Below are 21,879 nucleotides of genomic sequence, written 5' to 3' on the forward strand. Positions count from 1 at the left end.
TTATCAGCCTAAGCCTGAATATTGTCCAGGTCTTGCTGCATATGAACATGGATATGGATCTAATGCTGCCTCAACAAGATTTAAGGAAATTGATTTCACATAAAGATCAACTTTATTGGCATCCCTGCCATTTAACTTATTATCTCCCATTTGTTGAGGTATGGCAGCAGTGTACACTGCAGTAACTCTGCAAGTTTACTTCACTAGCATCCCCTGTCTGCTGTACAGGGCCTTAGTGAGACAACATCTACTGTTTTTGTCTCCTTATTTGAAAAGCAATATAATTGCATTAGAAGCTGTTTATAGAAGGTTAATTCTGGGATGAAGGCATCATCTTATGAGGAAAGGTTGAGCAGTTAGGTCTATACCCATTTTGTTTTTATTCACTCATGGATGTGGGTGTCACTGGCTAGGCCAGCATTTATTGCCCATCCCTAATTAGCATTTGTGGGTCTGGTAAGGACAGATTTCCTTTCCTAAAGGGCATTAGCAAACCAGATGGGTTTTTCCCCAACAATCGTTTCATGGTTGTCATCAGACTTTTAATTGCAGATTTTTATTGAGTTCAAATGGTGGGATTTGAACTCAGGTCCCCAGGGCATTATACTAGACTACTGATATGTGACAATACCATTATACCACCACTGTCCCCTTATTGTTATTTGAAGAATGAGTGGTGATCTTATTGAAACATATAAGATTCTGAGGGCGCTTGACAAGTTTGGATGCCGAGAGGATGTTTCCCCTTGTGGGTGACTTTAGGACCAGGGGACACAGTTTAAAAATTAAGGCAGAGATGAGGAGACATTTTTTCTCTGAGGGTTGTCAGTCTAGGCTGGATTGTTGAATATATTCCAGTCTGAGTTGGATTTTTGATTGACAAGTGAGTCCAGGGTTATGGGGGGGCAGACAGGAAAGTGGAGGTGAGACTGCAATCAGATCAGCCATGATCTTATTGAATGTTGGAGCAGGCTCAAGTAGCTGAATGGCCTACTCGTGTTCCTAATTCTTGTGTTCTTATGATCCCTGCCACCAAGAAACACAATGTCATGGTGAACACCATCACCTCAAAGTTTCCCTCTCAAGTTGCGCATCCTTCTGAATTTGACATACATTGATATTCCTTCATCGATGGGTCAAAATCCACGAAATCTCTACTTAACACCTTCATGGCAGCATCATAAACACGAGGATTGCAGCAATCTCATTGTAACTGTGGATGGACAATAAAAGCCTGGAGCAATTTTGTTAGTTGATAAATAATGGAAGTTTTAATCCTACTTCAGCATTTTCCAAGAGACCCATTTTCTACATCTCCACACTTGAAAGAGGAAATACAAGCAATTCTCTGATCTATCATTATCCTTAACTCCAATTTATACTTGTCTATTTAAGGTGAGATTTCATAAAATGGACAATGAACTTGAGTTTGGAATTCTCTCCTTAAAACCTCTCCATTCTATCCTCGTTTAAAATGCTCCACTTTTGACTAAACCTTTTGTCATCTGCCCTAATATTTCCTCGTGGATCAATGGTGAATTTTGCTTTATGCTTTTTTGAAACACCTTGGTGCAGTATATTATGTTAATGGTTCTATATAAATCTAAGTTGGTATTGGGTTTCAATAAAGTATATAGAGAAATCTATTTCCATTGATCAGTGCATGCATATAAAATCATCATAAAGATTTTATTTAAGGGGAACGAGAATTCATAATAGCTTATTAAAAGGAAGTGGATAAATGTTTGACAAAATATTTATAAAGGTGGGAGGCAACAGAGAAAGTAGACTATGGTAATGTAATAGATGTAATTTATCTGGAATTTCAAAATTTCAGTAAATATGATAGGCTCCAGGATAGATTAATGAATAAACTCAGAGAATGTGGGGAAGGAAGATGGTGGTATAGTGATAATGTCATTGGGTTAGTAATTCAGAGATTTAGGTTAATGCTCTGAGAGGGGTTCAAATCCCACCATGGCAGCTGGTGGAATTTAAATTCAATTAATATAATGCTAGTCTCAGTAATGGTGACTGGGACAATTATCATTGATTGCTGTTTAAAAACCCATCTGGTTAACTAATGCCCCTTTAGGGAAGGAAATCTGCTGTCCATTTTGATCTGGCTGGCCTACATAGGACTCTAGACAGCAGCTAAGTGGCAGACTCTGAGGGCCTAGCAAGAGCAGAGTTCAAGGGCAATTAGGGAATGGGCAACAAAAGCTGGCATTGCCAGCCACATCTCCTGAAAGAATAAAACGAAAAAAAAATCAGGGGACATGTGGCAGAATGAATTGCTAGCTGGCTTCAAGGCAAAAAGTAGGACTGAAGGGTAGTTATTCAGAGTGGCAGAAGGTGGGAAGTGGTGTCCCACAAGGATCAGTGCTTGGAATAAAAAACAAATCTCTAAATTTGCAGATGACACCAATTTTTTTTTTTGTCAGAGGTGGCAAAGATAGTCGATATTAAGACTGCAACAAATTACAGGAGGACATTAATAAACTTGCAGAATGTTCAAACCATTGGCAAATTAAGTTCCAACACAGATAAATGTGAAGTAGTACACTGGTCAGATAGGGAGGTCACTTTTTACTTGGTAGTTGCAAGTCTAGGCAGGGTAGAGGAACAAAGGGAATTTCTTATTATGTTAGTGATATAATGCACAACATAGTCAGTTGTGATTTTTTTTTTTAAAACCAGCTATTCCAAAATTCCAGTAGAAATATTGAGGATATTATGGAGGTAATTTTACAAATTTTCACTCCTGATGCAAAGTTTCTGTAGCTGGGAAAACACATCCAAAGTTCATACAGAGATTAGCATGCCCCACAGAACTTCATGCCCAGTAATTTAAATAGATGGAAATTACTTATGTAAAGAAACAGGTGAGAATCTCACACCAGTAGTGCAGATTTCTAACATTTACTCTATAACTCATTAATCTGGGTCAGAAACACAGCTAATTTATAACTGACTTATGATCTGTCCAATGAGTGGATGCATTTTGTTGTAGTGTAACAAAATTTGGGTGACATGTTTCAAATACATTCAAACAAAAACACTAAAATGCTGTTAATACTCAGGCAGAGAGAGAGAGAAACAGCTAACATTTCAACTCAATGGCCATTAGGTTAACCTCTTGAAAGGTTAACTCTGCTTCTCTCTCTGCAGATGATGCCAGATGAGAAAGTTTCCAGCATTTTGTTTTTATTTCAGATTTCCAGCATCCACAATAATTTCGTTTGTGATGGGTTTGGCTTACCTTAGCAGCTGTTTTAACATCTCACTAGATTTTGCAGTCTTAGGGGACACAATTGAACCTTTCAGAAATAGTCCGACAACAGATGATTCTAGGCATGGCTATTCCTGCCATACGTTCTTCTACTTGCTGCCACAAAAAGTGGATTTCTTTTGCTGCCTAAACACCAATTCTGCAGGAAACAACTCTACAGAAGAGGGAAATCTCACACAAAAGCACTGCTAACAGTATTCAAGCATTGGGAACTAGGAAGGTGAACGCTTTTAGAACTAGTTGGTCACAGGGCAGGTAAACATTGGCAGACTGGTCAGGTTGATTGGATATTTTGTGTTGAGGGTCCCATGCAGTATACTACTGAAGCTGTCCTGCTGCAGGAATGCTTTATATTCTTTCCACATCTCAAAACTATTCTTCCATTTGTTGAATATGTTTTTAAACTGGTCTGAATGTACACTGGTCTGGATCCCAAACAGTATAAGCCTTGCCTCCATTTGAGAGGTAGACATAAAAAGACTCGAGTCCATGCCCAGGCTCACACAAAGCATAAGGTGCAGGTCACATTTTAGTCGAGTAGCTGTATACAGCCATACACGGAACTTAAATAATAAAGGCAAATAGCATTTTACAATGAGATCAGTGATGCGAACCTAAGGCAGTATTATAGTCCAGGGAAAGAAGTTTGGGGTGGGTGAGTGAGCAGACACCTCCCATTGTAGTTACTTTCGTGGCAATGAGGGAAAACCTTTTACCAAATTATAGCCATGGCACCGCCCTACACTGCCTCAAAGTATATGGTTCCTCTTGTATTTCATTTCTGTGGCTATTCATACACTAGCTCAAAAAAAAAATGGGTATTGCAAGCTATTCAACTGTGTGGATATTAGCTACCTGTTCTCACACAACACCCACATGTGCATTTTTGAGTAAAGACATTGGAGAGAAGCAAGAATTCCAAGGGATTTCCCCTCTCCCTCACTAACAAGTGACCAAAAGCCAATTTTAGTGCTCACCTTTCTGACACAAGCTAACTCAGCAAAATCTGTCAGGATCACAATCAGCATGGTTCAATCCTGTAGTACAGTAAAAAAATGTTTTAATCACAATTTGTGAAATGGTCTCAAGAATTTCCACGTCCCTTAAATCTTGACTATAATGATCATTCTGCAACCTGTTGTTCAAGTGCAAATCACTAGAATACTTCAGTAGCCTATTATTGAGTTTTTATCCCCATTCGATATAGAATTTATTGGCTGAAGGATCTGAAACTTAAGGCTCAATCCTTATATTATTCAGGTTTGTAATTAGATAAGAAAAATAAAACATTGCTCCCATACCCTTTTCTGCAAATTACAAATGTCCAGTCCAAGATTAAAAAGTCTATAGGTGATAGTCATTTCCAAACAGCAATGGCCATACCTAGCATGAGAGGCTTTTAAATGCCTTCACAATGTACTGACATAATTGCCCCAAGAAATAATTGACAGACTTATGAACTAAGCACCAATGTAACCACTCGTAAGTACAACTATAAACTACCCACTAGATCTGAAATAAAACAGGTTAGACTAAGGTACAGCCTGAAATGCAATCTCTTAGAGACATTTACACTTCAAGAGAATAACTCTGATAAGTCTATGCCTTCACCACCCTCAAACCCTTACATTTATATTTTACAATTGTGTGCTTCAATTGTTAAAATGGAAGCTTGCTGAGCAGGTCAGTAAGCCAATGTTTAGTCACACAAGACACAATATTAAGGTTGCAGTTTTATTTACAAGTAGTGAGAAAATGTACAGTTTCTTACATGGGTTACTATAGTGCAAAGTTATACTGTCACTTCAAAAGACTAATGTGCAGAAAAAAAGTACTTTAGAACATCAGACAATACAAGGTACAGGGTCTCATCCCATATCCCACATCACTGCATTAGGTATCTGAATATACAAGTTTGGTCTAACTTAACTAATGGGATTATTAATGGCTGTAATTCTTGACAAAGTGAAAAGCACTTCATTTAATTGAGAGGAAAGTAAAACAAAGCATGCAGCAACAGCTCTCACACACACATACCTACACTCACAACAGAACTACAGAGAACTAGAAACAAAGTCACAAGAGTGACCACCCTGCTAAGCTCCAGTACCCCGGACATTTTATCAAAAAGTTCAAAAATTGTTTTTTTTTAAATATATAGACTAGCACCTTCTAGTAAGAGTTCTTCTGGCCAAGAACTACAGTGCTGGCTTCAGAGAAGAGGCACACATCTGTTGCATAAACAGAAGTGACATTGACCCACTGGTAATTTATAGTTAGACTTCTCACTGTTATGGTGGATTTTGGTTGGGGCAGATCAGTGTTCTTCCAACCTCGAAAAATCCATTCACTGGGCTATACATAGAAGCTGCACAAAATATGCAATGCAAATGACACTGTATGTGTTACAGTGCACCTTTATTTTATGTGCCTGATACTGCCCAGACAGACTATGAAAGACCATCAGGAAAGGTGGATGACCATAGATGAAAGTGAAATTAAAAATTCCTTGGCAAGTGCCCCAGGTACAGTGCATGCACTTCAACATGTGTTTTGACTCAACGTCCAGGGAAAAAGGCTTCAGACGGGTGGCAGCATTGTAGCAATTTAGCTTGCAAAATAATGCGATGATGCTAGAACGAGAAGGACTCAAATGCTTCATGATTTCCATGGCCTGACAGTGTTCGTAGGCACTAGGCTGGGTCAACAATCCCGCCAGCTCTGTTCCACTATTGCAGATACCCGCTTTTCATATTCCCGTTTGTTCTCCTGGTATAGCTGTGCAGCCTGACTGTTGGCTGGGCTATTCGGATTTGGTTCATCCAATAAAGACTATAAAAAAAACAAAAATAAAACAACTTAGCAACAGCAACACATCCTGTGTAGTTATACATAAAAAAACTCATTGCAATTTCCTTTTAAAATGTAAATATTAAGATTACCTAACTTTGGATGCAGTATCCTCCTCCCCCACACCCTAGCCAGACCCCAACCACAGATAGCCATAAACTGCAGGATATCAATGGACTGGTCAGGTGGACAGAGCAGTGGCAAATGGAATTCAACCTGGAAAGACGTGTGAGGTAATGCACTTGGGGAGGGCTAACAAGGCAAGGGATTACACTATGAATGGTAGGACCCTGGAAAGTACTGAAGATCAGCAGGACCTTGGTGTGCATATCCACAGATCCCTGAAGGTAGTGGGACAGGTAGATAAGGTGGTTAAGAAGGCATATGGGATACTTGCCTTTATTAGCCGAGGCATAGAATACAAGAACAGGGAGGTTATTCTGGAACTGTATAAAACACTGGTTAGGCCACAACTGGAGTAGTGCATGCAGTTCTGGTCACTACATTATAGGAAGGATGTGATTGCACTGGAGAGGGTGCAGAGGAGATTTACCAGGATGCAGCCTGGGCTGGAGGGTCTGAGCTATGAGGAAAGATTGGATTGGCTGAGGTTGTTTTCCTTGGAGCAACGAAGGTTGAGAGGGGACCTGATAGGGGTATATAAGATTGAGGGACATAGATAGGATGAATAGGAAGGCACTTTTTCCATTAGTAGAGGGGTCAATAACCAGGGGGCATAGATTTAAGGTAAGAGGTAGAAGGCAAAGAGGGGAGTGGAGGAGAAATGTTTTCACCCAGAGGGTGGTGGGAGTCTGGAAATCACTGCCTGCAAGGGTGGCTGAGTCAGAAACTCTCGTAACATACAAGATGTATTTAGATATTCACTTATGTTGCCATAGCCTCTAGGGCTATGGGCCAAACGCTGGAAAATGGGATTAGCGTATTCAGATTTTTGTTGACCAGCGCAGATATGACAGGCCGAATGGCCTCCTGTGCTGTAAATGTTTATATGAGTCACTCCCATTCAGTTCTCTATTTATACAGCGGCTGCTAATGACCTGGAGCTCACTGCCCACAAGGGTGGTGGAAGCAGAGAATGATTTAAAAAGGGAATTGGATGGGCATTTGAAGGAAATAAACTTGCAGAGCTACAGGGACCAAGTGGGGAGTGGGACTGATTGGATTGCACCATGGGGAACTGGCATGGACTAGATGGGCCGAATGGCCTCCATCTAAGCCATAAATGACTTTGTGAATAAGCAGTCATCCACATTTGGGAAAACAGCACAACAGAATCTAGTATTATAGCAGCCATATTAAATATATAGTAGGCAATATTTCAGCAACACAAATGAAACTCAATAAACATACTTGCACAGTTTGTAGCCTGATGATTTTGAAACAATACAAGGTAGATTCTATCACCAGAACATGAAGCTCATTAACTAAGCTGGCATCTTGCAGCAATAAAATTAAAAGCCACTGGCTCAAACATGAGTATGGAGCAAAAGGGGATGGGAATGAAGTTTGTTTCACCACTTGCATTAGATCATGGCTGACCTGCATCTCAAATCTACCTCGACTCCATAATCTCAATACCTACGCCTAATTGGCAATTTTCAACTGACCTCCGCAGCCTCAACAGCTTTTTGGAGGAAACCACCTTTCATGTGAAGAAGGACTTTCCGACATCACCCCTCAATGATCAGGCTCTAATTTAAGGTTATGATCATGGTTCAAATCCAATAAAGACATTCCTCCCCTTGCAATAGTTTAATTTCCCTGATACCATTCATGACACTGGTCATTCACAAACAGACAAAGCCCAAACCTTTGCAATAATCATTACATCATTACAAGCTGACAGTAAGTTGGGACAGTGTAGTGCTTTTCAGGAGAATGTATGTTATCCACATGAAAGTACAGGCAAACTCTTTCTGCTCAGTGTAAATCTTAGTGATGTTTTCACTGCTGCCCACTAAGCTATAATTAAGAGAAATCCTTACATAATTAAGCTGGTCTTGTGCAGAGCCAAGTTGTCAAATAATGTTTCAGGCTCTACTTCCCAGTGCTGAAATAATTTGGGCCTGAATCAGCTGAGCCAAACATGCCAAATCAATTGTTCATGTCGAGTTTGCTTCAACATTTCGACCATGAGATCAATTAGCCAGCCCTGATGCCCTTGGCTTGGGAGTGGGGCATAGCTAGCCAATCTCTTCCTTCTGTCCACTATCCAGCTGGAAGCGGACATCGAGAGAGGAGGAAAATACAAGGGATAACTAACGTCCAATGTGTCTGTTCAAGTGAAGTGAGCATACCACTAGAGATGGCGAGGATGAAAACAACGCTCCAAATAAATAAATAAATAAATCACATCATCAGATCACCCATTCATCTCAACAAGTTCCAGCTGACTTTGGGCTCAGGACTTTCAGATTTGTAATCAGTTGCCTACCTAAAAGGCTTTCACTGCTCAGAACCACTGACTTAGAAGTGGTTTAATCATCAATGCCAGCTAGAACTGATACAACCCCCAGATGCTCAGTCCTCCTATATGTAAAGCAAAATCTAAATCACTATCAGAATGGAGTCATTACATTGGCCTAGAAATTGTTGGAGCAGCTTATCTCATGGTGAGTACCGTGAATTGGCTTTTTTTCTCAACCTCGCCCTTCCATATTTTGTGCTGCAAACCGATAATGCACAACGCTGTGACATGGGCATCCTGAACGCAGGATTCAATTACCCGCCTACTTAATTATATGGACAGAAAACAAAACAGAGCAAAAGACAAAGAAATAGGGTGTATTAGAGGCAAGAGTCAGGAAGAAAGATCAGATTCGGAGAAATAAAAGACTTCTAGAAAACTTTAATTTTTATTTTTAAAAACCTCTAACAATTTACTACCTGTGGGAGTGAGACTCCACAGATTCACTGTCCCGTATCTGGGCCTCAAAGGAGAGTGGAATGTCAGGACCATAAATCACATCATTAACAGGCTCACTGCAACATTACCAGACCTTAAACTAATTGCACTGCAGTCACTGTATTTACAGCACAAATCCAGTAATTTGTTGATATGCAGAGGAGGGTGATGGTGAGCTGTAGTTTTTGCCAGGTTAACAGTGGAGCCATGCAAAGTGTCCAGCAATTTGTGGGAACAGCTTCGGAAGCAGTCTTTGTAATTTTGGCAAGTAGGGCAGTTAGAACAACTGACAAAAGGTTAGGGTTAGCTGGAAGCTGGGTAACAATGGATTAGCCATTGGCCTTTCACTTCTTGGACCTGAATTAAGCCAAGGCTGATGGGATAAAAAATCTGCTCTACTTACAAAGGATCCACCTGAAACGGTTTGAGCAGTCTAATGTTCCTAGCAGGCATAGCTTGCAACATGATAAACTGTTCTTAATCTAGTGCCAATTGGCCCTCTATCTGGAGGCCAGTCTTACTGATAACGGGCAGTGAAAGTGTCACCTTGTGCAATTGTGTTCTACTTTTAAGGTTGGGGGTTTGAGATACACAGTTGGGCAGAGCAGAAAGCACTTAATCGTGACTGGTTATCCTATACTGATCTGGGATAATGTAGTTGGCTGAAATGGAAAAGAGTTCGATTCCCAGCATAAACATCCCTCAGCTCAGTAAAATCTTGTGTCACAGAAATTGCACATTATGTTATTCAACCTAACATGCTCTCTCTAGTTTTACACTGGAGGGATTCTGCAATTGGACCTAACTGTTCTACACGATGGTCAGCGCAGTTTAAATCATTGGGTGGGAATCAGAATCCAGTTTGATCAGAAAATTCTGATCAAATCTTAAATCAGGCAGGATCGCCCTTTCTCCCAGTCTTGCGCATGTGCTGCATCAAACCTTTTACTGAATCCATCAGAAAGCAGGCAGGCATAAGAGGAATGACAATCCCAGGCAGCGGAGGCACTCAGGTCAAAGCCTCCCTGCACATGGATGATGTTGCTGTCTTCTGCTTGGATCCACTGTCAGCTCGCAGACTGATGAGTATCTGAAACCAGTCTGAACTGGCCTCAGGAGCCAAAGTAAATCACAGCAAGGAGCTGACCATGTTCTTTGTGAACTGGGTCAAACGATCCTTTGTCCTCCGCACCTTCATGTCAGACTACCTGAAGGTGCTAGGGATATGGTTGATGGAAGCCGAGGTGTGGGACAAAAACTGGAAGGAGCATGTAGCCATGGTGAAACAAACTGAGTATGTGGGAACGATGCCCCCTCTCCACTGCAGGAAAGAACCTGGTCATCTGGTGCAAGGCACTCTCGGTGTTGCTCTACGTGGCACAGGTCTGGCCCATACCCTGCTCATGCACTGTGACAGTCACCCATGCCAGTTTCTATTGTCTGGAGATCAAAAATGGACAGCATTGGCAGGGATATGAAGTACAAATCTCTAGGCAAAGGGGGAGAAAACAGCCAACAAAACATATCCAAATATCACATTCATCCTGACGGCTGCCTTCATATGTGGCTGCATCAAGCTGTGCACAGACCCTCAGTACACAAACACCAAGCATCACTCCTTGCTGAGGTTTTATCTACCCTCGGTGTTGTGAAGGATAGGTCTGGTCACATTACTGCAGAACACTGCAGTCTGTTGGAGTGTGTGTCATACCACCTGTGCCTCATGGAAAAGTTTATGCAGAGAAACACCTTTGACCACAAGTCCATCGGCAGTACACCGCACATAACATCCTTGAGGCCCTCAGAGAAATGGAAATGGTGGATCCTGTTGGATGATTCCCTGAGCAGACAATCCAAAGCCATTTGGGGGAATATTTCATCGCCAGCACTTTCAATCAAGTACCAGGACGGTGGTGGTGGGAAGTGCTCTCCCCATCAGGTCCTTCCTGGACACTAGGAGTCTCACCCACTCCATCTGCTGCCCTCAAGGCGGCTATGGTGGGGAAAAGACCATCACCCACTCCTACTGGAATATGCCTTTGCAAAGCAGGTCAGGAAAGAGATGAAGTAGTTTTGAGGTTCATTCCGGACTGCTCTGTAACGCAGGTCTCTATGCTCCATAGGCTGTTCCCAGGGATGCACCCCAAGATAACATCAGCTGCTGCTGGAGGATCATCAACTTGGTGAAAGACGCTCTTTGGCCTACCTGAAACTTGCTACTCTTCAGTGCAAAAAGCTGTCATTGACTAAAGTGTTGCAGACAAACACATTCCAAGGTCCTGAGGGGCACACTAAAATGGGGGGAGCAGTCACCACAAAGGCTCAATGGGGAAAGGCCACTAAGGCCCTCCCACTACAGTATACCCAAGGGGCTGGAAACCATGTAAAATGCCTCGGGTTGTAGGTTCAACATGAAATGAATATTGCGATTATAAGCTGCAACTGTAAGTGTAGTGAGGCACCTCAGAGTGCCACATAGCAAAGTGAAACCGATCTTCATGTAATGTCATGAACATGTCAACAGTTCATATAATGAACTTGATTTTTTTTATTCATTCACAGGATGTGGGCTTCGCTGGCTGGGCCAGCATTTATTGCCCATCCCTAGTTTCTGTTGAGAAGGTGGTGGTGAACTGCCTTCTTGAACCGCTGCAGTTCATGTGGTGTAGGTGCACCCACAATGCTATTAGGAAGGGAGTTCCAGGATTTTGACCCAGTGACAGTGAAGGAATAGCGATATATTTCCAAGTCAGGATGGTGAGTGACTTGGAGAGGAACTTCCAGGTGGTGGTGTTCCCATCTATCTGCTACCCTTGTCCTTCTAGATGGCAGTGGTCATGGGTTTGGAAGGTGCTATCTAAGGAGCCTTGGTGAATTCCTGCAGTGCATCTTGTAGATGGTACACACTGCTGCTACAGTGCGTTGGTGGTGGAGGGAGTGAATGTTTGTGGATGTGGTGCCAATCAAGCAGGCTGCTTTGTCCTGGATGACGTCAAGCATCTTGTGTTGTGGGAGTTGCACTCATCCAGGGAAGTGGGGAGTATTCCATCACACTCCTGACTTGTGCCTTGTAGATGGAGGGCAGACTTTGGGGAGTCAGGAGGCAAGTTAGTCATCACATGATTCCTAGCCTCTGACCTGCTCTTGTAGCCACGGTATTTATATGGCTAGTCCAGTTCAGTTTCTGGTCAATGGTAAACCCAAGGATGTTGATAGTGGGGGATTCAGTGATGTTAATGCCATTGAACGTCAAGGAGCGACTGTTGGATTCTCTTGTTGGAGATGGCCATTGCCTGGCACTTATGTGGTGCGAATGTTACTTGCCACTTGTCAGTCCAAGTCTGAATATTGTCCAGCTCTTGCTGCATTTGGACATGGGCGGCTTCAGTATCTGAGGAGTCACGAATGGTGCTGAACATGGTGCAATCATCAGCGAACATCCCCACTTCTGACCTTATGATGGAAGGAAGGTCATTGATGAAGCAGCTGAAGATTGAAGCTGAAGGTTGGGCCGAGGACTCTACCTTGAGGAATTCCTATAGTGATGTCCTGAAGCTGAGATGACTGACCTCCAACAAACACAACCATCTTCCTTTGTGCTAGGTATGACTCCAACCAGCCAGGGTATCTTTACAAATGTTATGAATAAAGTATATTTGTGAAATATAAAATGGCCACTTGGTTGGGATACCCAAGGGTTGTCAATGCCTGTAGGGCTACATCTTATTGAGTTAACACATTCAGCATGGCAGAAATAAATTATTTTTCTTGTAAAAATTGAACAGCATTGGGTCAGTAATTTTAGGTATGTTGTCCCAAAGTGTTACAACATGCATTTGTTTCTGCAATTTCATCATACAGTAAGTTCCAGTCTCAATCGGGACACTGTGTGCTGGCACATAGAGGCAGATACATCCTAACGTGGCAAAGTGCTGTAGGTGGGGGATGGTATAGAGAATCCCATGCACTTCAAAATGATGAGCTACAGATTAAAAGAGAAAAGTCTTGGGAGCAGGCTTCCTCCACAGTGCTATAAAACTAGGTAGGGTAAAGGGGCAACTTCAAAAATAAACATGGTATAATTACCTGTATAGATGTTAAGATTGAAGACACATCATATGTTGGACTCCAGCGATTCTGCAGTATATCCAGACATATACTGCCATCTGCATAGACTACAGAAAATACAACATGTTAAGATAAAATATTCAATGCTAATTGATTCAAGACTTCACCCTTCTTTAAACTATGGCAACCATTAAATGTTGTTTGAGCGCCTCATAAATTCAAAATCAGAAATTGAAATGAAAATTACATACTTAAAAAACCTGTATTTAATAATGCAATAGCATTGGACTCAGCAACACTTACTGCCAACATGAGATACAATTCAGACTTGAATCTGGACAACAACATCCCTTTTGCTACACATTAAAATGCGAAAATCTATTTTGGCAACAGAACTGAAGACATCAAAACCCATCTGTCTTTCGAAGCAGTTCGTCCACATAGGTTAGAATTTCCTGCATTGAAAAGTTCAGGATTGTTCAAAACACTGCTCTACTTTTATTTTTGAACCTGACCTTGAAGTCAAGCAACATTTCTAGAGTCTGGCACAAGTGAAATAATTATAAATATCAGGTCACAAAAGGGATGAAACGAGATTAGGGGGAGATGATGGTGTAGTGGTAATGTCACTGGACTAGTAAGCCAAAGGCCCAGGCTAATGCTCTGGGGACATGGGTTCAAAACCCACCATGACAGCTAGTGGAATCTAAATTCAATTAATAAAAGCTGGAATTGAGAGCTAGGCTCAGTAATGATGACCATGAAGCTATCAATTGTTGTAAAAACCCATCTGGCTCACTAATGTTCTTTAGGGAAGGAAATCTGCCATCCTTACCCAGTCTGGCCTACATGTGACTCCAGACCCACAGCAATGTGGATGACCCTTAACTGTCCTCTGAAATGGCCTAGCAAGCTATTCAGTTCAAGGGCAATTAGGGATGGGTAATAAATGCTGGCCTTGCCCAGATCCCCTGAAGGAATGAAAAAAAAATTACTGCACTGATCATCACAAATATGCAAAAAGGGTTGCTTTAAAGATACCTTTAAAAGCATATTCTTTAAAATACATCCAAAACATTTTTGGTTGCATTCTTATTTTGTTTGATTGCCTCTAACAAAGAACGTTCAATACTGATGGAACTAATACATAAGAGTTGACCATTAGCTCAATTACAGGGGCTGAGGTCATTGCTGCACATGATTTATTTTGCAGTTAGAACTTTTTCTAGCCTCATCATATAATTTTGAGAGACTAGTTTCTTTCCTCCAGCTCTTCAATTCAGACAGTACTTTGTTTCCCAGATCTCCCAGCTGGTGGCAAATAGCACAGGTGTGCATTACTTCATATTGCCATTTCCTTCCACCTTCCAGGTGTTGCCTGAAGCTGAAGAGATGGGGTGCAAAAAACATGTCTTCTCAAGATCAGGCTTGCTGGTAAAGTGCTCATTTCCATACCTACTGGAGGGACACAGGCTTGAACCAATAACCTTTCATCTCTAGTCTAGGTTTCAAGGACAAACTATCTCCTCTGTCTACTTTTAATGGGACATAGTTAGTCTCAATCTGCCCAGTGGGCACAAGCCCACAGCACAAAACCATCCCTCATTCCACAGGATGGCCAGTGTGGGAAATGGGTAAAATGTCTCACTGGTGCAATGCGGAGGGGTCCACTAACCACACCATGCCTGATAGAAGTTTTATTCTACGTTTAACCTAGAGAGAGAGTCATCACAGACATTCTGTGCTTGAAAGTAGGTATTCCCTTCTCTGGCATGAGCATTCTTTATCCTGACTGAAGTCAAGAGTTCAAATTTTTTTTAAAAGTGGCTATTTTCCCACAAAATATGTTCATTTCCTCCAAATGCAAAGTACTGGAATGTGCTTACAGCATCAGCATTGGGGGTATGATCATCAAAACTCAGCTTCGTTGGGCTGGACATGTTAGAATAAATGATGTATAGTTGTCTAAACAGGTTTTTTTAAAAATGAGAACTGGTGACTGGCAGAAGAAAACAGGAGACAACAGTGGCACTTCAAGGCTAAAGCAAAGATGCACTTTGGAGACCGTGGCTAAACAGGAGGAGAGAGGAGGGCTTTGTGCCACCACGCCAGTGTGAAGACAAAACTCATGATGCAAAGAGGACAGCTACAGAGGAAGCAACAGGAGAATTCCTACCACCACCACCCACCCCAAGGACATGGTCAAATGAGACTTGTAGTAGAAAACAGATATCAGCTTCCTTCATGGTTGGCATCATTTCCAAGTACAAGGTACACACACTAATGCAGTCATTTTCTCTACCATCAGACTATTTATTACGGTGCATCTGAAGTAAATTAATGCCAATAAACACCAGCATTTCATTCACATACCATTTGGGTGAAACATTTTAGAAACAAATCTAACTGTGGGTGGCTTGTTTGGGTATTCTTCTGTGAATTCTATTGTGAGCTTAAAAGTACCTGGAATGAGAAAAAAAGTGCTTTAAAAGACAGACAGGATTCATTTCTGTTACACTAAATAAAAATTGTTCACAACTGTACATAACTTTTTCTACGGACAACTTTAAAAAAAATCATGTCGTTTAGTTGAATTGCATAGATGCAACAAGTTTCCTGATCTCAAGACATGCCAAACATATTCCCACAGGAAGAAAAATGATTCACCAAAAAAGGGCACCTGCACGTTCCAGGAAAGAGCAAGAAGCAAACACACTGCCTCTACTTTTCATCAGAGAATGGTCTATACTCAAGAGGAGGGAGATAAAATGAAACCCCTTCACCATGACTTTGAAATCAGAACAATTCCAGTAGTTGTCAGAGTGCCAGATTTTATAATCAAAATTATCGTTCCTAAATTCAGCCTACAAATTATTTAAACAAAACTAGAACCAGCTCATCAGCCCCTGCCCCCAACCACCCCATGACCCTGCAATGCAAGTCCACCGTCTGGGGGCCAAGTTTTGAGTTCGTTGATTCTGACTTGGAACTATATTGCTGTTCCTTCACTGTTGTGGGATCAAAACCTTGGAACTACCTTCCCAGCAGCACTGTAGATGTACCTGCACTAGATGGACTGCAGTGGTTCAAGGTGACAGGTCTCCACCACCTTCTCATGGGTAATTAAGGATGGGCAACAAATGCTGGCCTTCCCAACGACACCCACACCACAAGAAAGAATATTTTAAAAAATCATTAGGGAAGCACTCAAATGACTTCTGACCTCTTGGCTGGGGACATGAGGGTGGAAGGGGGGGTGCACACAAACAAGAAGCCAAAGTGCCATGCATCCCTTCTTGCCTTATCAGTTTAGTTACCATGTTGAAAAATAACTCTCTGCATATAGGGTACAGTTTGGAATCTGGCTCAATAATAGTACCTCCTGATTCAAGTGGCTAGCCAACATTCATCACTGAGTCATATACAAAAAAAAAAGAATGATTCTGTCAATGTACCAACAATTGCCCCCTAGTAAGAATCTAACTTCAGGGATGGAGGAAAAAATTTCCTGCCTCCTATCTGCTGATACTCAATCTTCCAGCCCAGGATGCAGTCATTTGGTCCAACGTGCCTGTGCCAGCTCTTGGAAAGCAATGCTTACAATTTGCACCATAGACTGATACACAAGTCACTAAAAGTAGCGACGCAGGTTAATAAAGGTATTTAAAAAATGCAAACCAAGCACTGGGGTTCATTTCTAGACTAATGGAATTTAAAAGTAGAGAAATCATGTTAAAATTGTATACAACCTTTGCTAGACCACATGGAGTACTGGGCATAATTCTGGTTTCCATGTTATAAAGACGATATCGAGGTATTGGATAAAGTGAAAAAAGATTCATAGTTGGAGAGGTTATAACTGTCAGGAAAGACTGAGCCGGCTGGTGTTCTCTTCTCTAGAGAGCAAAAAGCTGAGGGATGACCTGATAGAAATCTTTAGGGTAATGAAAGGGTTTGTGGGGTAGATGTGGAATAAGTGTTTCCACAGAAATTAGAGTTACAGCTCAAATTAGAGTTATAAATAAGATAGCCACTAGTAAATTTAAATCTTTGCTCAGAGAATGGTAAGAATGTGGGACTCCCCACCACAATGAGTTTGACAAGGTGCCGCACAGGAGGCTGCTCAGTAAGATAAGAGCCCATGGTGCTAGAGGCAAGGTACTAGCATGGATAGAAGATTGGCTGTCTGGCAGGAGGCAGAGTGTGGGGATAAGGGGGTTCTTCTCAGGATGGCGGCCGGTGATTAGTGGAGTTCCACAGGGGTCAGTGTTGGGACCACAACTTTTCACTTTATACATTAATGATCTAGATGAAGGAACTGAGGGCATCCTGGCTAAGTTTGCAGATGATACAAAGATAGGTGGAGGGACAGGTAGTATTGAGGAGGCGGGGAGGCTGCAGAAGGATTTGGACAGGTTAGGAGAATGGGCAAAGAAGTGGCAGATGGAATACAACGTGGGGAAGTGTGAGGTCATGCACCTTGGTAGGAAGAAGAGGCATAGACTATTTTCTAAATGGGAAGAGAATTCAGAAATCTGGAGTGCAAAGGGACTTGGGAGTCCTAGTCTAGGATTCTCTTAAGGTTAACTTGCAGGTTGAGTCAGTAGTTAGGAAGGCAAATGCAATGTTGGCATTTATTTCGAGAGGACTAGAATATAAAAGCAGGGATGTGCTGCTGAGGCTTTATAAGGCTCTGGGCAGACCACATTTAGAATATTGTGAGCAATTTTGGGCCCCGTATCTCAGGAAGGATGTGCTGGCCCTGGAGAGGGTCCAGAGGAGGTTCACGAGAACGATCCCAGGAATGAAAGGCTTAACATATGAGGAACGTTGGAGGACTCTGGGTCTATACTCGATGGAGTTTAGAAGGATGAGGGGGTATCGCATTGAAACTTACAGATTACTGAAAGGCCTGGATGAGTGGACGTGGGGAAGATGTTTCCATTAGTAGGAGAGACTAGGACCCGAGGGCACAGCCTCAGAGTAAAGGGAAGACCTTTTAGAACAGAGATGAGGAGAAACTTCTTTAGCCAGAGAGTGGTGAATCTATGGAATTCATTGCCACAGAAGGCTGTGGAGGCCAGGTCATTGAGTGTACTTAAGACCGAGATAGATAGGTTCTTGATTGGTAAGGGGATCAAAGGTTATGGGGAGAAGGCGGGAGAATGGGGTTGAGAAACTTATCAGCCATGATTGAATGGCTGAGCAGACTCAATGGGCCGAATGGCCTAATTTCTGCTCCTATGTCTTATGGTCTTAAGGTAAAAAGCATAGATGCAGTGAAGAGGAAGCTAGACAAGCATAACCAAGGAAGGAGCAGAAGGGTATACCAATGAGGTTAGATGAAGACAGATGAGAGGTGGTTGGTGGATAGTATAAGTGTCAGCATGGACAAGTTGGGCTGAATGGCTCATTTCTGTGCTATAGATCCTATTAATAATCCCTCTCCCCAGCTCTTCCATAGCCACACAAATTTTTCCCTTTCACGTGCATATCATAATACAACTTGCTTTTCAACTCTATTACCAAATCTCTGTTGGGCTGGTTCATTGCCTGCCTGGCTGCAGGATGCTGAACGTAATGAGTGCAGCTAACCCTTTTATTTTTTTTGTTCACCAACAAAAGGAGGCATGTGAATTCCAAAATTAAGCATGGCTATTTCAAATACCATAGAGCATGTGAATGAAGCCCAACAGAAGAAAAAAAACACTGCTGCTTCCATTGTTTCTCTCATCTTTCTGGCAGCTTTCTACAGTGGAATAAGCAAAACCTGGAGCTCATCATGTTGTGAACTGCAAGTGTAAACCCAGGTTCCATCAATCTGTGGCTCAGTGTATCACAACAGTTAAGTGACTCTTGACAAAAAATTTCAAAAGAATTAACACTATTTCCGTCAAATGTGGACTCAAACTTTAGAAGTATTCATTTTGATTGATCTATTAGAATGACCAATTAAGATATATTTACATCTGAATCCCAGCCTGAACATGAACATCCATTTATTTTGTCAAATAATGCAGACTCAGATTTCTTTCCAGTTCCTCACTTCCATCAGCTGGCTCCTAATTAGAGCATGAAAGAAACATTTATACTGACAAATTCTTACCTGAATTTAAACTGGTGAATATTCAGTCATATCATATCATTACACACATTGTAGCACGGCAACACACAAACAGTACTGCCAAATGTACTATGTTCTGCATCACAGCACATATCCTGATATCAAATTACAACATTTACAGAATGTTACAGAAAAAAAAACACAGGATTATACTTCACTAACTTAAATGCCCAGATCGCCATGTTAATCTTTTTTTAGCCAACATTAGCTGCACATCTGAATGACAATCATCAAAAAAAGCACTTCTACATTTCTGCTTAAATGCCACACTTCTATATAGTTCTCTGCTCCAGTCGATATAAAAGGATGTAGGAGTAATTAAGTGACACCAGCTACCTCCCAATTTCTATTTCTAAATTGCGAGAAAGTAGAAGCTCACACCTAACAGTGTCACTGTGTGATTCTCCACAGCTATAGGTCAAAATTTACATACTCAGTAATAGAGTTGAAGTAGAGTAGTTTCTAAAAAAAAACACTTGTACTTGCAAGGAAAATTACTTTCTCCCTGTCCTCCAACTAAACCAGGAAGCTGCTCCCCATAAACCCAGTCGCTGTCTTTGTTTCGAAGGAAGGGAGTGATCCGCATTTTAATTGAGGCAAATAACTTAAGACTCATCTTTCCTATAAACAGAAAACGTGGCTGCTTGTGAAAAAAAGAGTATATATTTATTGTCAGTGTCTCAACTTTCTTCCCGTCTTTAATTACCCTACTGCATTGTATTTGGGTCACCGCCATTAGTATCAGATCACAATCAACAGTCTGTCGATCCTTTCAAATAGTCCCGTCACCCCAAACACCTGGACTGAAAAGGAAGGCATTTTTACCAGATTACAAGATAATATTGCATTCGCAAGCATGTTTCTTCTGGATGCTGACTTACCGTCTTCAAAAGGGGTTCCCTCCGGCCTGCACAGGGTGGGGGGGGGAGGAAAAAAAACATCGTTATAAATATATACTGATCCCCGCATCAGTACTTAGAAGGTCGAACCAACGCTCCTGGATGTACTATCTAACAGGTAGAGCACTTCAAACAGAGTCTATTACTGTAGCTTCCCATCAGATCCTGAACCACCTAGTTTTGAAGTGTGCAGGGAACGTATATAATAGTCATTTATAAGGTTATAAAACTCCACTTCAGCAGCTTAACTACAGCACAGGATGAAGTTAGGGAATCTTTACTGGGCCAGGGGACAACACGCATAGGGAAATATTGACTGGTAGAGAAGGAGAGAGAGAGAAACTATCCCCAGGCCTCAAACCCTCCAGAGAGAGAAGTCCTCACTCACCCGAATATCACTGCATTCCACACCATGATGTTGTTTTCCGAGGGCGCTCCACTCACACCGGCTGGAGGATCCTCCTGCAACCTGGAATCGGAGGGGCGGAAGAGGAGAGGAAAGGGGATTAAAAAACAAACACACACAGCCAAAGCGAACACATCTCCCTTGATCAGAGCCAGCGGCCCCGCTTGCGTTTCCGTATTTAAAAGTCAAAGCGGCGCCATGTTAAGTTGTTTGGGGGGGGGGGAGGTAAGAGAGAGAAATGCCTGCCCCAGCCCAGCCTCCCTCCTACCGTTTAAAGTCCCTCATTAGGCGCCTCCGTGCTGGGGTGGACATCTCTGCCGCGATTTGCGGGTTAACAAAGGGACATAAAGATCGGAAGGAACACAGAAGCTTTTGCAACACTCGCCCCGACACGTATCAAAGAATATTGTTACTGAACGTTCGATCCGGCTGGCCGAGCGTTCCATGGACAGTCCCACTTCAAGCGGGGAAGGCGAGGGTGAAGGCTCCCCTGACATTCACTTCAACCCGTTTCAAACTCAATCCTGACAAAACAAGATAAATATCTACACCCATCTCTACTGCTTTCTGCAAGTCTCTCGGGAAGGTAGGTCGTCGTCGCTTTGATTATTGCCTGACCGTTATCATCAACCACCCCCCCCAGTGCACACTCGCCGGAATGGTACCTTCCATTGGGCTAAGTAATGACGGTCACGTGAGCGACCGATGAAACTTGACAAATAGATTCGTCATCTTACCTGCCCCCGGCCCTTTCACGACGCTGTTCCAGGGCAAGAACGCCACACATACTGAAAACAAATCCCACGGAAAACCTGGTTTAATCTGATTGTAATGTTCATCAAATCTCTTAATTTCCTCCAGTGGCTGGATTTGCAAAAATAGTGAAAGAGAGAGAGAGAGAGAGGCCATTAATACGGTTCATTGCTTTGAAAGCAGCTCTTGCTGTTTCCTGTGTTTGGGCAGAACCCACCCCATGTTTAGCATTGGAAATCTATGAGAAACTTGTTCCTCTTGGAAACTCCAAACAGCCTCTCCTAATAAAATAGTGCATATACCCAAATAGAAATGTGCCGGTGCAGAGACCATTGCTATACATTAACAATAAGACAAGAAAACAGGTCAATCAGCATCCAGAAGAAGACGCTACAGTGTTTACAACTTACCAAAATGCGAATACACAGTTCATTAGCCATATCCTTAAATTAATTTATTAAATGTTCAGCTAAATTCCTCTTAAAATTACTGATAACAGCCTCAGGCTCTCAACCTCCCTGGGCTGACCATTCTAAACTCCAACCATCTGTTGTATGAAAG

The 21,879-nt window shown here is 42.1% G+C and overlaps 1 protein-coding gene across 2 annotated transcripts; it reads right to left on the bottom strand.

The window, feature by feature from the left end:
* Positions 1–5,012: 5,012 nt before the first annotated feature.
* ube2a (ubiquitin-conjugating enzyme E2A (RAD6 homolog)) lies at positions 5,013–21,175 on the bottom strand. Of its 2 annotated transcripts, none has more exons than XM_078547637.1 (6): positions 20,834–21,175; positions 20,548–20,628; positions 20,142–20,167; positions 15,510–15,599; positions 13,155–13,243; positions 5,013–6,124 (listed from the first exon to the last, which is right to left on the bottom strand). In XM_078547637.1, exons 1-6 carry the CDS (start codon positions 20,875–20,877, stop codon positions 5,996–5,998), a joined length of 459 nt encoding a protein of 152 aa, XP_078403763.1. In that variant the 5' UTR covers positions 20,878–21,175; the 3' UTR covers positions 5,013–5,995. The 2 variants fall into 2 exon arrangements, with proteins under 2 accessions (XP_078403763.1, XP_078403764.1); XM_078547638.1 differs by lacking the exon at positions 5,013–6,124 and adding an exon at positions 7,807–7,894 and having other exon boundaries at positions 20,834–21,017.
* Between the last annotated feature and the right edge of the window lie 704 nt (positions 21,176–21,879).

The sequence above is a fragment of the Cetorhinus maximus genome, chromosome 8 (genome assembly GCF_964194155.1).
Source record: "Cetorhinus maximus chromosome 8, sCetMax3.hap1.1, whole genome shotgun sequence".
NCBI classification, from domain to species: domain Eukaryota; kingdom Metazoa; phylum Chordata; class Chondrichthyes; order Lamniformes; family Cetorhinidae; genus Cetorhinus; species Cetorhinus maximus.